This window comes from Benincasa hispida, chromosome 6, assembly GCF_009727055.1.
Source record: "Benincasa hispida cultivar B227 chromosome 6, ASM972705v1, whole genome shotgun sequence".
NCBI classification, from domain to species: Eukaryota; Viridiplantae; Streptophyta; class Magnoliopsida; order Cucurbitales; family Cucurbitaceae; genus Benincasa; species Benincasa hispida.
The window spans coordinates 15,209,551-15,223,148 of record NC_052354.1 but is presented as its reverse complement, the minus strand read 5'-3'; the positions used below and the strand labels follow the sequence as shown (position 1 = coordinate 15,223,148).

The 13,598-nt window shown below is 33.2% G+C and overlaps 1 protein-coding gene across 3 annotated transcripts; it reads left to right on the top strand.

Annotated features, from left to right (window-relative positions):
* Positions 1-616: 616 nt before the first annotated feature.
* Positions 617-7,508, top strand: LOC120079471 (general transcription factor IIF subunit 2-like). Of its 3 annotated transcripts, none has more exons than XM_039033668.1 (7): positions 617-1,001; positions 4,391-4,499; positions 5,636-5,766; positions 5,871-5,942; positions 6,109-6,255; positions 7,037-7,156; positions 7,330-7,508. In XM_039033668.1, the coding sequence occupies exons 1-6, from the start codon at positions 750-752 to the stop codon at positions 7,151-7,153; spliced, it is 828 nt and encodes a 275-aa protein (XP_038889596.1). In that variant the 5' UTR covers positions 617-749; the 3' UTR covers positions 7,154-7,156; positions 7,330-7,508. The 3 variants fall into 3 exon arrangements, with proteins under 3 accessions (XP_038889596.1, XP_038889595.1, XP_038889594.1); XM_039033667.1 differs by having other exon boundaries at positions 7,037-7,161; XM_039033666.1 differs by having other exon boundaries at positions 7,037-7,508.
* The last annotated feature ends 6,090 nt before the right edge of the window (positions 7,509-13,598 follow it).

Sequence of the window (13,598 nt, the reverse complement as noted above, 5' to 3'; positions counted from 1 at the left end):
TTTGATAAAATACTTGTGATAGGGATTATTACGAAAATTTTATCAAGCTGTACACACTATTTATGAGATCTTATCAAAACACATAAGGATAAATTTAAAAATTATAAGGATCAAATTCTAACTTTATCCAAATTATAGAGATCAAATTTGCAATTTAACGTATACTTATATTTTATAGGTTAAATTATAAAGAACAATCTTGAACTTTTTCGGTTGTTTAAAAAATACTCTTATATTTTCAAAAATTGCAATATTACCCTCGAATTCTCATAAATGTTTCAAAAATATCCTTAGAGAAGAAATTATTTAGAAGTTGGACGAAAATTGAGATGCGAAACAATGGTGTAATAAATGATATAGAACGAAAATTTGAATCACTATATCATTTTAGGACATCACCATACAGCTTTAACTTTTAAGTCTCTTCGAAACTTTAAAGAATTTATACTCTAAAATTAGTTTTGAAACGTTTATAAAAATTTAAAGATATTATTGCAACTTTTAAAAGTATAAGATTAAAAGTTGAAAGGCAAGCGTAGCTTATTGAGGTGGCCGTGGCCCCCCACTCTCAGCGCATTCTTGCATTGCAATTCGTCTATATAATCCAAAATCTTCCCACTCAGGTTGGTTACGGCAAAAAGCCTCTCTAACAAAAACCGTTTTGTTTCATTTCTTTTCAATTTTCCCACCTCCATTGATGTAACCATTGATCCTTCTTCTTCTTCTTCTTCTTCTTCTTCTTCTCTGCAATGGACGTCGACGGCAAATCCATCGACCGTTGCAGTTCCAGAAAACTCCAAATCAATAACAACAGCGTTGTTGGAACCGACTTCTTAGAGACTAACAAGGCGGACAGAGCAATGTGGCTCTTGAAATGCCCGCAAGTTGTAACTCGTGCTCTTTCTAATTCGCCCGATGGCCCTTCCCGTCCGGTCGCTAAGGTCATCGTTTCTGTTGACCCACTGCAATCGAATGACGATGATGATTCTTCCTCTACTGAGGTATATGATGACGTTCTGCTATGGTGATTTTGGTTTTGGATTCAGGGCTCTCTTCTTATTGCATTGTGTGATTTCTTCTGTTTCTTAACTTGCTTGTGCATGCTTTCCATTTTAGGTTGGCTTGTGCTTTTATTTTTCGTTTGGTATTGTCTTTATCTTAGGGCTTTGTGTTTGTTTCTGTGTATGCATTTGCCGTTCTTTTTGTTTATAATTTGTTTCCTTTGGAGCTATTCGTTGATTACTCGGACTTTATATATATATATATATTTTATCTTTTTGTTCTTTCCTTGTGTCACTGGTAATGGAAAGTTTTGTTGTTTGTTAAAGTTTCTATGACGTGTGGTTAGTCTAAATTGCTTTTTCACTATTGTGTTCTCGTGATGCTTTTCTATGAATAAGACCCCTCTGGTTTACATGCTTGCTTTCCTAACTACCAACTGGTCCCTCCGGGGACATCCCATAAAATTTCCTAACTACCAACTGTGTTTGAATACGGGGGATCAGGAATTTTTGGAGATTAGAAAAAAAAATAGTGTTCTTATTACTCTTCCCTGACTAAAGGGTATGTTCCTTTCCTAACAATCAGCTGTTGTTAGTGATCACTATCAGTCCCCAATTTCTCATGTTTAACCTCGCTCTGAGCCTATGATCAAATGGTTCGGGTCCATGCTCTTGGTCATGAATATTTCCTCACCATTTTTCCTTATTTTTATATTGGAGTTGTGGATGGTGCATAATTTGCACATCGTTATGTTCATAATGCCTGAGACTGACAAGGCAGGGTTTCGATGTTCCAAATTAAAAACTTCAAATGCTTAACGACCTTTATCTTCTGCTACTAAAGTCATTCGTTAAGAAATTGGTGATCGATTGTGTGAAAATCTATGTAACTCAAGGGAATATTTTTTTTTTTTTTTTTTTTTGTTGTTGTTGTTGTTGTTGTTGTTGTATGCATTGATTCTTATTTCAACAAATGGGTTGGTGGGTTCTGCATCACAAGGTAAATTATCTGGTTTCTTTCTTTGAAAATGGTACTCATTGGGTGTTTGAATTGAATGACATTACTTTTAAAATGGTAGCTCATATGTTGGCTACTTGTGTGCGGTGAGCTAGGTATTCTGAAGTTTGGTTAGATCACATTCTCCAGCATGAAATGGTGACCTTGGATGATACTGTTTTACCTGGAGTTCAATGTGATTGAATTTAACAATGGTTTGTCATTTTTAGCCGGAGAACTATCCAAATTTTTATTGCTCCTGTATGGCTGTATATATGCTAGCAGCCTAGAGATACTGACACCATTTGTACCCTGTATACCATCTCGGAGTGAAGTGATAACCGCTTTGTTTTTTCTCTCCTTTTTTTTAACAACTATGGTTGTCGGTACAAATCCACCTATTTATGTTATTTGAGTTCTATAGGTTTTCATACACCCAAATATTGTAGGGTCATGTGATTGTCCAATAAAGTTAGTCGATATGTTTGTAAGTAGCTTGGTTGCCTTGAAACTTACAGTATGAAGAAAAAATATCTTAAAGGAGTAACAGTACTAATCTTTAGATTGTGAAATACTTTATCTTCCAAAACTCCCGGTTTAGAATTTCTTGCTATCATCTGAAAGGAAGGAAACAAATCGTAGTTGCCCTCTGATTTAGTAGCATGTTAAATAAGATGCTCTGTGGAATAGTTGTGACTTGTAAATGGTTTTAGCTAAAAATTACAAGACCTTTGGATTGACCACATGCAAGGAGGCTTTGTAACCTTTTAGTAAGAAAATATATGTTTATCATAATTTGACTGATGTAACCACAATGTTATGATTCCTTGCCAACCTGTAGTGCTAGCCGTGTCATGTTAATGATTCTTGCTTCTAAATCATTTTCAACTGCATTTAAAGCACATTTCCAAGATCGTTCATTGCTATTTCTCCTTTAGTAAACTATTAAGATCTTTGTCATAGAAGACAAAAACTTTATCCATGAAGTGGGAACAAATCCATGTGTTACTGAGAGCACACATTTAAATTTTGATTTCATAAAGAACAAGATCAACCTGTATTTGTGATGTATGTCTGACAACAAACGACTTTAAACATGAGTCTCTTGGCATATAATCCTAAGAAAAGTTTCAGTGATTGTTTCATAATACAGGACTTTGGTCGTCCTTTTTTTTTTTTTTTTTTTTTGCAATTTCAATTATCTCATCTAAATCTTCTAAAAAATGTTTCCTCTTGGCACTTGTAATTGTCCTATTATTAATACAAGAGGTTGGGGATAGAACTATTTGCTTACTCTCTGATGATGAATAACGAATATCATAGCTCTCGTATCCATGATTGGAAAGTTTTATATTAGCCTTGGGAGAAGGGTAATCTCCTTTGGGGTCATAGTCCTTGCGGAGGATCTTCATGTAGCTCTTTTCTCCATGGTGAATCCCTCTCCCTATGATTATACTTTCTTTATCTTGTTGTGGAAGACAATTTTTTTTGAAGAAGGTTAAGTTCTTCATGTGGCAGGTCTTTCACGAAAGAGTTAATTCTTTAGATAGATTTGCGAGGAAGTTATCCTCCTTGATAAGGTTGTAGTGCTGTATCCTATAGGAGCACAGTTGAGGATGTGGACCACCTTCTATGGAGCTGGGGAATTTTGCCTTTCTGGCTCAAATTTGTTCTTTAGGCGTTTAGTTTTTGTTGAGTGTGATCTTGGAGTTGTAGCTTTATGATTGAGGAGTTCTTTCTTCATCTGTCCTTTCACGGGAATGGGTGTTTTTTGTAGCATGTTAGGGCTTGTGTGATTTTGTTGGGCTTTTAAGGTGAGAGGAATAATATAATCTTTAGAGTGTGTGGTAGGACTTCAGTTGATGTTTGGTCTTTTGCTAGGTTCCATGATTTTCTCTAGGCTTTAGTGGTTAAGACTCTTTGTAATTTAATAACATCTTGAGGGGATGGTCAAATACCTCAAATCACTTGGCTATATTGTAAGTTTTCATCCTTTACCTTTCAATATAGTTTGATTGTGTTTTGGTTCCTATCATAATTATCCTCTTAGTTGCGTTATTTGCTTGATTGGAGTTCCTTTTTATAGATCGACTCCTTTTGTTTAGACTTTATTTTTGTATATCCTTGCATTCTTTCCTCTATTCTCAATAAAAAGCTTATTTTCTCATTATGAAAAATATTGTTCTATTATTAGTAGTTAGTTTGTGCCTAACATATTCTCACTTGCAAACGTAAAAAAAAGTTATCAGTGATCACCAAGTTGGGCCTAATTTTTTTTTTCAAGCATGGCTTCTTACATTGGTTATTATTTGTATTAAAGGAGAATCATGAGAATAATTATATGATCATCCATTGTTTGCTTTCTTCAGCTAACAATGGCTCTTGATTTTAGTTCACTATGGAATTGGCTGGCACTGACTCTGGAAATACATTAAGGTCATACTCCTTGAATATGTCCACGGACTTCATTCCAATGTCTGTATTTTCCGAGTCATCACAAGGTTGGTTTATGTCACTCTAGCCGCTTATTGAAAAATGACTCATGAATATGATGTTTTAAATGTTTGTGAGCTGGATGAACTATTACTCTGATTGTGATCTGAGATTGAATTTATATTATGTGTTCAACTGGTATTGACATGTTCGTCAATCTTGGATTTGAATAAATATTTAATCTTATTGACTTCAGACCATATGTGCATTAATAATTAATTTCAGAATCTGTCTGATTCAATATTAATTATTAACGTTATATTAGTAACGTCATGACTTTGATCATCAATACCGCTCAGTTTGTTGCTATTGTCTATTTCGAATAGAGGTTTGGGCGTGGGAGATATCTTAATAGTTAATACAGTTCGTGCTGGATATTTATATAGTGTGTTGTTTAAAAAGAAAAAGACAAAGGAAAAAAAATCTTGTAACGTGGGAGTTAGTATGAGAGTCTGTGTTCAGTTGAACCTGACTCCAACGAGTTATTAGGCTTATGCTTTAATTTATAATTAGGTGAGATGAAGTTTTTTGTTTAATATTGCCTTCCAATCCTCTTTAATTCCTTTTCCATCCAACATCTGAAGTGTCAAGACTCAGTCAGGTATCTTGCAATTTTTGGAGTCTTCTTTAAAGTAATTATATCTGAAAGTTGTTAACGTGGACTACTGATCTCATACTGGTCTCATACTATAGCTAGCACTGTTGGAAACTAAAACATCTTTACGGGAGATGGGGTAATTGATCTCGATGCACAAAGCCACATTCTGATCAAATTCTGCAGAAACATTTTACGTATTTGCATATTAATAAGAGTTGATCATTTGCGTCCTGACACATTTATAAGTTCTTTCCGCTGAGGTTCTCTAATGTTAGTAGAGGAGATTTCCATTTATTGAGTTATAGTACAGAGAACTTCTATTCAAATACCAGCATGATCTTTCATTTTGAAATTTTCTACTTTGTACATGACAAACAATAAAACTTACAAGTTGTGTGTACTAGAGATTGACTGCAAGAAAACGATAGCAGCTATAACTTCTATTTTTCATCTTGAAGTTTTATAATATTTTTACAGGATAAACATATGTAACTGATAAGCTCTGTGGGTTTACTTAAAATATTTCAAATTCTTCTTTCCCTTTAGGGAAGTTTACAGTCGAAGGGAAAATACTAAACAAATTTGACATGAAGCCACATGATCAGAATCTTGAGAGGTATGGAAAACTCTGTCGTGAAAGAACTCACAAGTCTATGACCAAAAGCAGACAGATTCAGGTCTCCTTTGTAACTTCTTATGCAGCATGCTTAGATGTTTGGTTACTTTACTTATTTCTCTGTCTCACGTTCTTCTGGTTAAAATTTCCAAATATTCCCTACAGGTGATTGATCATGTCACAGGAGGACATATGAGGCCTATGCCAGGGATGGACGTGTTATCGTTTGGAGCTGCAGTAATTATACTGTCTTCATTTCTACTTTGTTTGATATTATTAAGTTAAATTGTGATTTTGCCTGTGCTATATTTAAATACCCTCGTAGTCAGTCAAAAGTTTGTCCAAATGCTTCCAAAAATTAACTTTTCTAATGTGAATATGTGTGATGCTAATTTTGGTACAGGAGAAGAAGAAAGTGGTGAGCAAGGGATCGGAAACAAAGAGGTTGAGAAAGGAGCGTGGTGAATTGGAGAAGATTATTTTTAGGCTTTTTGAAAGACAGTCATATTGGACGTCAAAACAATTGATTCAAGAGACTGACCAACCTGAAGTAAGATTTTTTTTTTATTTTGTGATATATATATATATATATATATATTTTGAAGAAACAAAAAGAGTACATTGACTTATCACAAAAGGAATGAAGCCTAAAGTCGGAAGGGTGAAAAACTCCCTCCCCCAGATTAAACTTTGAGCTAGGCTATAATTACAGAAAACAATTCTTGCATCTTAGTCACCGTAAGGAAGAGTTCAATTGTACACCTGTCTTTCTTTCTTCCTTTCTTTTTTTGATATCTATGAGTTGTCAAAGCCAGCTTACGCACACTTCGACTAATCTCGTGGGAAACCCGTCTGACCCTACAACATTTGGATGTCAAGGAAACTCATAGGATATTAAAACCTAGTCTGGTCACCATAGATTGAACCCATGACCTCTTAGCTCGATTGTACACCTATTGACTACTAAGCTTGCATGTATAGTTTATCATCTCGTTTATGCAGTTTATATAGAATTGAAACCACATTGGTAAATACAAATATAGATAAATGAAACTGTGGTTTTATGCCGATTAGCTTTTAACATGTTATAGAGTCTTACATTGCGGTCGACTCAAACATATTCCGGAATATAAAACTAAACTGTACTTTATATCCACTCCCTTATTTTTCATTTGGGAGAAGGGCACACATCTCTCAAACATCTGCATCCTTGGGAAAGAAGCAAATCAACTGCTCACTTGAAACACTAAAGTTCTAGTTGATATCTTGATTCTGATTCTGCTTCTTGGATTGGTTAAAGCCTGGAACATTCAATCTTTCTTTTTTTGCAGCAATATATGAAGGAAATACTTAAAGACCTTTGTGTCTACAACAACAAGGGTGTTCATCAAGGAACATATGAGCTGAAGCCAGAGTACAAGGAATCAGGCGAGGAAGCGAAACCATGATAGGTGAGGTATGTTCCAAAGAACTGAGAAATGACTTTGGTTTTGGTATTTGACTAAACATTTACTGGAAGATTTGTGTGTGGAGGGGAGGGGGCCGCTCTTTTCTTTGGCTTTTAAGTTTAGGCTTAGAGGATTTCCCCATTCTCAACTCATCAGTAACCACTGAAATTTTGTAGAAATGTGAACCGATCATCGGCTTCCTCCCGACGGTATATTGTACATAGTGATCACAGTTGGTTGCTGCTTTTGATCGTAATTTCTGTTGAAAGTTATTTTGTAATTTGTAATTATTGATTGCTTAAAGTTGAACTCATGGATATCCACATCAGATATACCATAGGAAGGTTCTCATGTTTCCAGGTTCATATATTTTCGATCTTATTTTATGTCCCCCTTACTCTATTGAATTACTTGCATTTTTCATTTTATTTTTTTAGGTTCAAACAAAGTTATGTCAACTACTGTTGAGTTATCTTTAGGTTGGTTCGTGAGCAATCCTTCATCCCTTCTATAATGATATAAAATTAAGAGTGTTCTATTTCAACCTCCTCAAGTTTACTTCCTATGGTCAATTGGAAAATCAAATTAAAATCATTTTTGAAACTTTAAGGACTCAATAGAAAACTATATATATATATATATTAATGACGAAAAATGTTAGTTTTGAAACTTTAAGGGGCCAAATACAAATGAAATTCAAATCTTTAGTACTGTATTTTACTTAGAAAATACCTAAGTTTGTTACAATTTGATGAAAAACTTCATTTAAAAAAAAAATGTTATAAAGCTAAATATTGATGGTTTGATTTTTCACCGTAGCAATTATTGAATCAAAAAGCGCAATATTCAACTATATCTTTAACTTTTAAGAAGATATTTACTTTATTCTATGATCACTCACAAAAGATCAACAATGTAAATTATAGTTTATTTCAACAAATTTTATTGGATAAGACTATAATATTAATTTTCCATAGACATGTTGATATTTCTTTTGATATTTTCACATTTTCATGGGTTCGACATCGGCATGAGAGATGTATCGATATTTCTATTATATTATAAAAAAATCTATGAAACACAAAAAATAAGCATCAAAATGCTAGTAATATAAATATAATAAATAATATACATGTTAAGAAATTTGAAAATCATAAAATATTTATTTACTAATTTAAATTTATTTTTTGAATCTTTTGTTTTTCTAATTATTCCAAAAAATCCTTTGAAATTGATATTTTCATTGAATTTTTTTGTAAAAGTAAGACATCAATATTTTCATTGACATCAACATTTTAAACTTTGGATAAAACATCAATTACATCTTCTTCAAAAGTTGAAAATTTGGCTCATTATTTTTACCTAGAAACAAAACGAGGTAGATTGTAGATGGACTTTTTATTTTATTTTATTATTTTATTCTTATTTTTTTAAATGTTAGTTTTTAAAACTAATTAGAAAAATATAATGGCACACAAATATTTTTATAAAATATTGTTGTTTAAACCCAATTCCCTATGCCTAGGAAACTACTTTGTTTAAAAATAATAATAAAATTATAAAACGTTGCAAGTTCAATCTTTTTCCCCACTTTGTTATACCCATTTACCATCCTAAATTTAATGCGATATTCTGAACGTTTCCTCACCTTTTTTTATAGTCTCTTTACTACATACATTTTAATAGTTATACAATTTGTTAGCACATTTGTCATTTCCCTTATCATGCATTTTTTTTCGTTTTCTAATAAGTTAGGACATTTGTTATTTCCATTATGAAGCATTTTTTTTTTGTTAGTACATTTGTCATTTGTCATTTTTATAACTTCAGACATATACAATTAATTTACTTTAGAATTAGGGAAAAATGTCGCTTTTAATTAAAATGTTAATTTCAATCTAATAACTTAATGTGTCCCCCAAGACAAATGTCACTGATTTCGAGCGGGTTGTTGTCGATCTTGGACCTTTGGTTCCTGTGGTGCCTTTACAGGCGTTGTGTTAAGACCTTAATTCTTGAGCACTGATACAATTGATGAAACCTTACAAACAACAGAGCCAGGGCGTGTGCATGGAAAACGTATGGGTGAAGAGTAGGGCATGTGACATAGGCAAGCACGTGCATGGTACCAGCATGTGAGATCCTGCAACTACCTATGGAGGCGCATGCAACAAATCAATGTGTGCGCAAGCACGGGCATGGCCCAGGCAGGCGATAGCGCATTCAAAGGTGGAAGTGAGTTATTCTATGCAATAGTGGTTATTCTACGCAATAGTGGAAGGGAGTTGTAACTCTCCATCTATCCATCTCTCTCGCTTAAAGTTATAGGAAGTTTTTTGTAGAGCGAACAAAGAGAACATAATGATTGATCTTGTGTTCTCTGCAAAATTCTCTCTACCAAAAACCAAGATCTCTCTAAACACACTTTTATAGAAATGTTGTTTTGTAAAATTCTCCCCTTCCAAAAGATCCTACAATTCTGATTCTATCCATAGAATAGGAAGACTTCCAAGTGGTGGTGTCCTTATTCGTGGTTGTTATTGTTGAGGAGGAATTCTTGAAGAAAGTCTTCAAGGAGTTCAGGAAAGCATTGAAGAAGGTCTTCAAGGACATGTCTTCTTCCCCTATAAAGCATGCTATAAATTTATGTTTATCATGTTCTGTAATTTCTTTGTTTTTTTTTTCAAGTTTTCCAATATTTGATGTTTCACATAGGTTGGGATATGGGCTTATGTTTAAGGTTGGACTGATCCAAGTTTGACCCATATAGTGCTTGAGGCCCATAGGGCTTAGGCTAGGGCCAAACCTAAGCCTTTGATTCTTTGGGCTGGGCTGGTTCGACCCGACCTAACGATGAGACTGAAAAAGACTTTGGAGATTGTCTAAGGCATTTATTTCTTTAGGGATTCATTCTTTCTAAGAAAGATCACTTGCATTCCTTGAGAGGAAGTTCTTTTCCCTTGCAAGCTCAAGAAATCAAATTGGCTCCATTATAATTCATCAAGGTGGAGTCTTGATGGAGGGTTCCAATACTAGTTTTGTAGAGCCGAGCATGTCATGGGTCTCATGACATGTACCACTAGGATGTACATATTCCTTATTCATATTATAATGAAAAAGGTTGGGAATGAGTTTTTCCATACGTTGGCTAGTGTTTACTCTATTATTATGCTTGTTGTTTGTGATGTGCAGAGGTGCACGTTGGTGTCATTCTTTACTCATGCACGTGGGGCGCATGGATCTTGTGAGCCGCGCGATGCGGGAGTCATGACCAAAGTGACATCAATAAGAGTGTTCCATTTCGTAAATAACCTACATGAAGAGCCATTTTGGAAAAGGGGAGGGTTCACTAAGGAGAGTATCCTTAAGCTGCATGGGGTAAAAAGGCGAAAAGGTATATCCTAAACTTGACATCGTGATACGTGTATGGTATAAATATTGTCCATGGTCTCCTGACCCATCTATATCTTTGAACGTATGTAGATGAGGGACCAACTTGAGAATTATAATATTGTCATCATCGAGGTGAATGGACTAGCATTATTAATTTGGCTTTGTGTCTACATCTGTGCCCGCGTCATTAGAGGCATGTCTTTGATGTTGTGGTGAACCTCATCATGTTCAACTTCCTCTTCTTGAACACGTCTTCTACACCTAGGATCAGTTCAAGGTACAATAGGTTTATTGTACATATGGTGTAGTTGCTCCATGTATCTATCACCATTGGATTTGTAGATCTTCTAAGAGATCATGAATGTGGTTGAAACATGATATTTGTAGATGATAAAATGACTTAGACAATATTTAAATAAATTTAGATTAAATAAAAAAATTAATTATAATACATATAGTTTGACCAAAAGATGCTCTCTCACGAGTAATGTAGCGTATTGTGATATTTTGATACCAATATATATAATTTTGAGTCGTATCTCCATCATGCGGATCAACTGAAATACCAACTACATTTCTTAAAAAAAAAAAAGAAAAAAAAGTAGGGATTTAGTTGAAGGAAAGTGGGTTTCGGAATAGGACCTCTCGACGGCTGTTTATTTATTTATTTATTTGGAATGGGACGTCTAAGAATCATGCACAACTCACAAATCCGACGAATTATTTTTCTTCTCTTTGGAACGTCTGAAGTGGCGAGGAGAGGGAAGATGGTTTAAAAAGATGTAGTTTACAAGTTGAAGCTGCGATCTATTGCAGTCGTGTTTGTCAAATCTCGTATGAAAAGGTTGGAAGTTCAAGCTGTGAGCTCCTTTTTTTTTTTTTTAAACAACACAGTGGGCTGCTCTTGGGGAAAATGTACTTTAAAGATGTTCGCAAGTTCAACTTGTGAACTTCTTTAAAACTAAAATATTTTTATAAACAATTTTGGACTACAACTTTTTTTTCTTTAAGTTCGATTGTAGATAAATTCATTTTGTAATTAAAGTTGTTTTGTTCTTTATGAAAAATTTATGAAATAAACTAAATTACAGTCTAAACATACTCAATAACATTTGTTGAGCTAGGAAACAATTTTTTTATTCATCTCATTCCCACTAGAGATGATCATTGAAATCGCTAAAATCAAATCGAATGTTAAATCGAATCGAAATCGAATTGATACCGAATTAATGTAGTTTGGTTCGATTTGATATATGTTGAGACCGAATTATTGCGGTTCGGTTTGGTTTCAAATCTGAAAATTGATTTGAAACCAAATCGAATCACTTCTTAATAAATATATTAAAAAAACAATATAATATATAATATATATATATATATATATATTATATATATATATATATATAATATTATATATATATATATATTATATATATATATATATATATATATATATATATATTAATATATATATAAAGAGTTTTTTCAATTTCTTTCCTTAGTCCTTAGGGTTTCAAATCTCCTCTCAAATCTCATCTCGCGTCTCATTCTTCGTCTCAGACTCTTCATTGCCATGAGTCGTCTGCCACCTCTCACTCTCCTCTCAGATCTCACGTCTCACTTTCCGTCCTCTGTCCTCCGTCCTCAAATTTCATTTTCCTTCCAGGTACCATTGTTTCTTTTTCTCTTGCTTCATTTTCCGTCCTCAGATTTCATTTTCCTTCCAAGTACCATCGATTACTTGCAGTTAACCCACACATAGGCGAAAATCTGTCTTTTGTCGCATGAAGAAAAATTTCATAAGACGTCTCATAAAGTTACTTCATGAGACAAAAGATAAAATGTGAAACTTAAACTTAGGACCTCACGTAAAGCATTTCTATCTTGAAAACAAACCATGATAAATGCAGTCTAGTTCGATTCGGTTCGAATTGAACATACGGTTTGGTTCAAATTGAACATTAGAAAAAACACATTTTGAAATTTGCGATTCGGTTTGATTTGAGCTCCAAAACGAACCGAATCGAATCGTGAGTACCCCTAATTCCTACATTTGCTTAGCCAGGAAAAAAATGGTAAATACGATGGAAGAAAGAAATAATCAAGCAAAAGAAGGTAATGTTGGAATTAATTTAATAATTAATTCATATGTGGATAAATTAAGTAGCAATTATATCTGGGCTATTTGATGGGCATATTGTGTGATCTTAATTATGAGTCCATAACTTTCCATATAGAAGTGTGACCTACTGAATAGAAACCAACCTATTGGTTCTAGAAGGTTATGGTCCAAAAAATACTATGCCTCTCCAGCCTCCTATCTCGTTATGCTCTAAGTTCATAATCTTAATGCTTTCTAGATTTTGGTTTTTAATCCATGTTTAGATCCTAAATATTGATTGTTCTGAATAGTTAATAAGATATAAATATTAATTAAAAAAATTTTCACAAATAGAAAAAAATGCAAAATGATTAAAAAAAAAAAAAAAAAAATACTGATAGACACTTATAGATTTCTATTATCATCTATTAATGATAGACTTTTTAAAATTTCTAACACTGATAGATACTGATAGACATTTATAGACTTCTATTATCATCTATTAATGATAGACTTTTGTAAATTTCTAACACTGATAGATACTGATAGACACTTATAGAATTCTATCAACCTTCATTAGCCTCTATCAAAGAAGATCAAAATTTTACTATTTTGTGTAAATAGTTTTCCTTATTTTTCTATTTTTGAAAATTTTCTATAATTAATTGGGTTTTATGAATTTTCCAATAGGTAATGCCAATTTAATAACAATTTTGTTTTAGCCTTTTGTTGAACTTATGTTTGTTTCCTTTCAATTTTCTTATTTATTTTCAAATTTGTTAAAGAAACATTTAATACTTTGGTTGTTTTTGAAAATATCAATAAGTGGATAACAAAACTTATGGAGCTATGAAGGTTGTTTATTTGATCTCTATACTTTGTGTCTAATAGGTCTCTAAACTTTCAATTCTATATCCAATAAGTCTCTAAATTTAGTAAGTATGATCTTAA

Bases quoted from the DNA above. Each gene is read 5' to 3' on its own strand.
- LOC120079471 (XM_039033668.1), top strand. From the start codon at position 750: ATGGACGTCGACGGCAAATCCATCGACCGTTGCAGTTCCAGAAAACTC. The intron at 1,002-4,390 runs GTATATGATGAC...TCTTGATTTTAG, and splicing joins ATGATTCTTCCTCTACTGAG to TTCACTATGGAATTGGCTGG. The intron at 5,943-6,108 runs GTAATTATACTG...ATTTTGGTACAG, and splicing joins TGTTATCGTTTGGAGCTGCA to GAGAAGAAGAAAGTGGTGAG.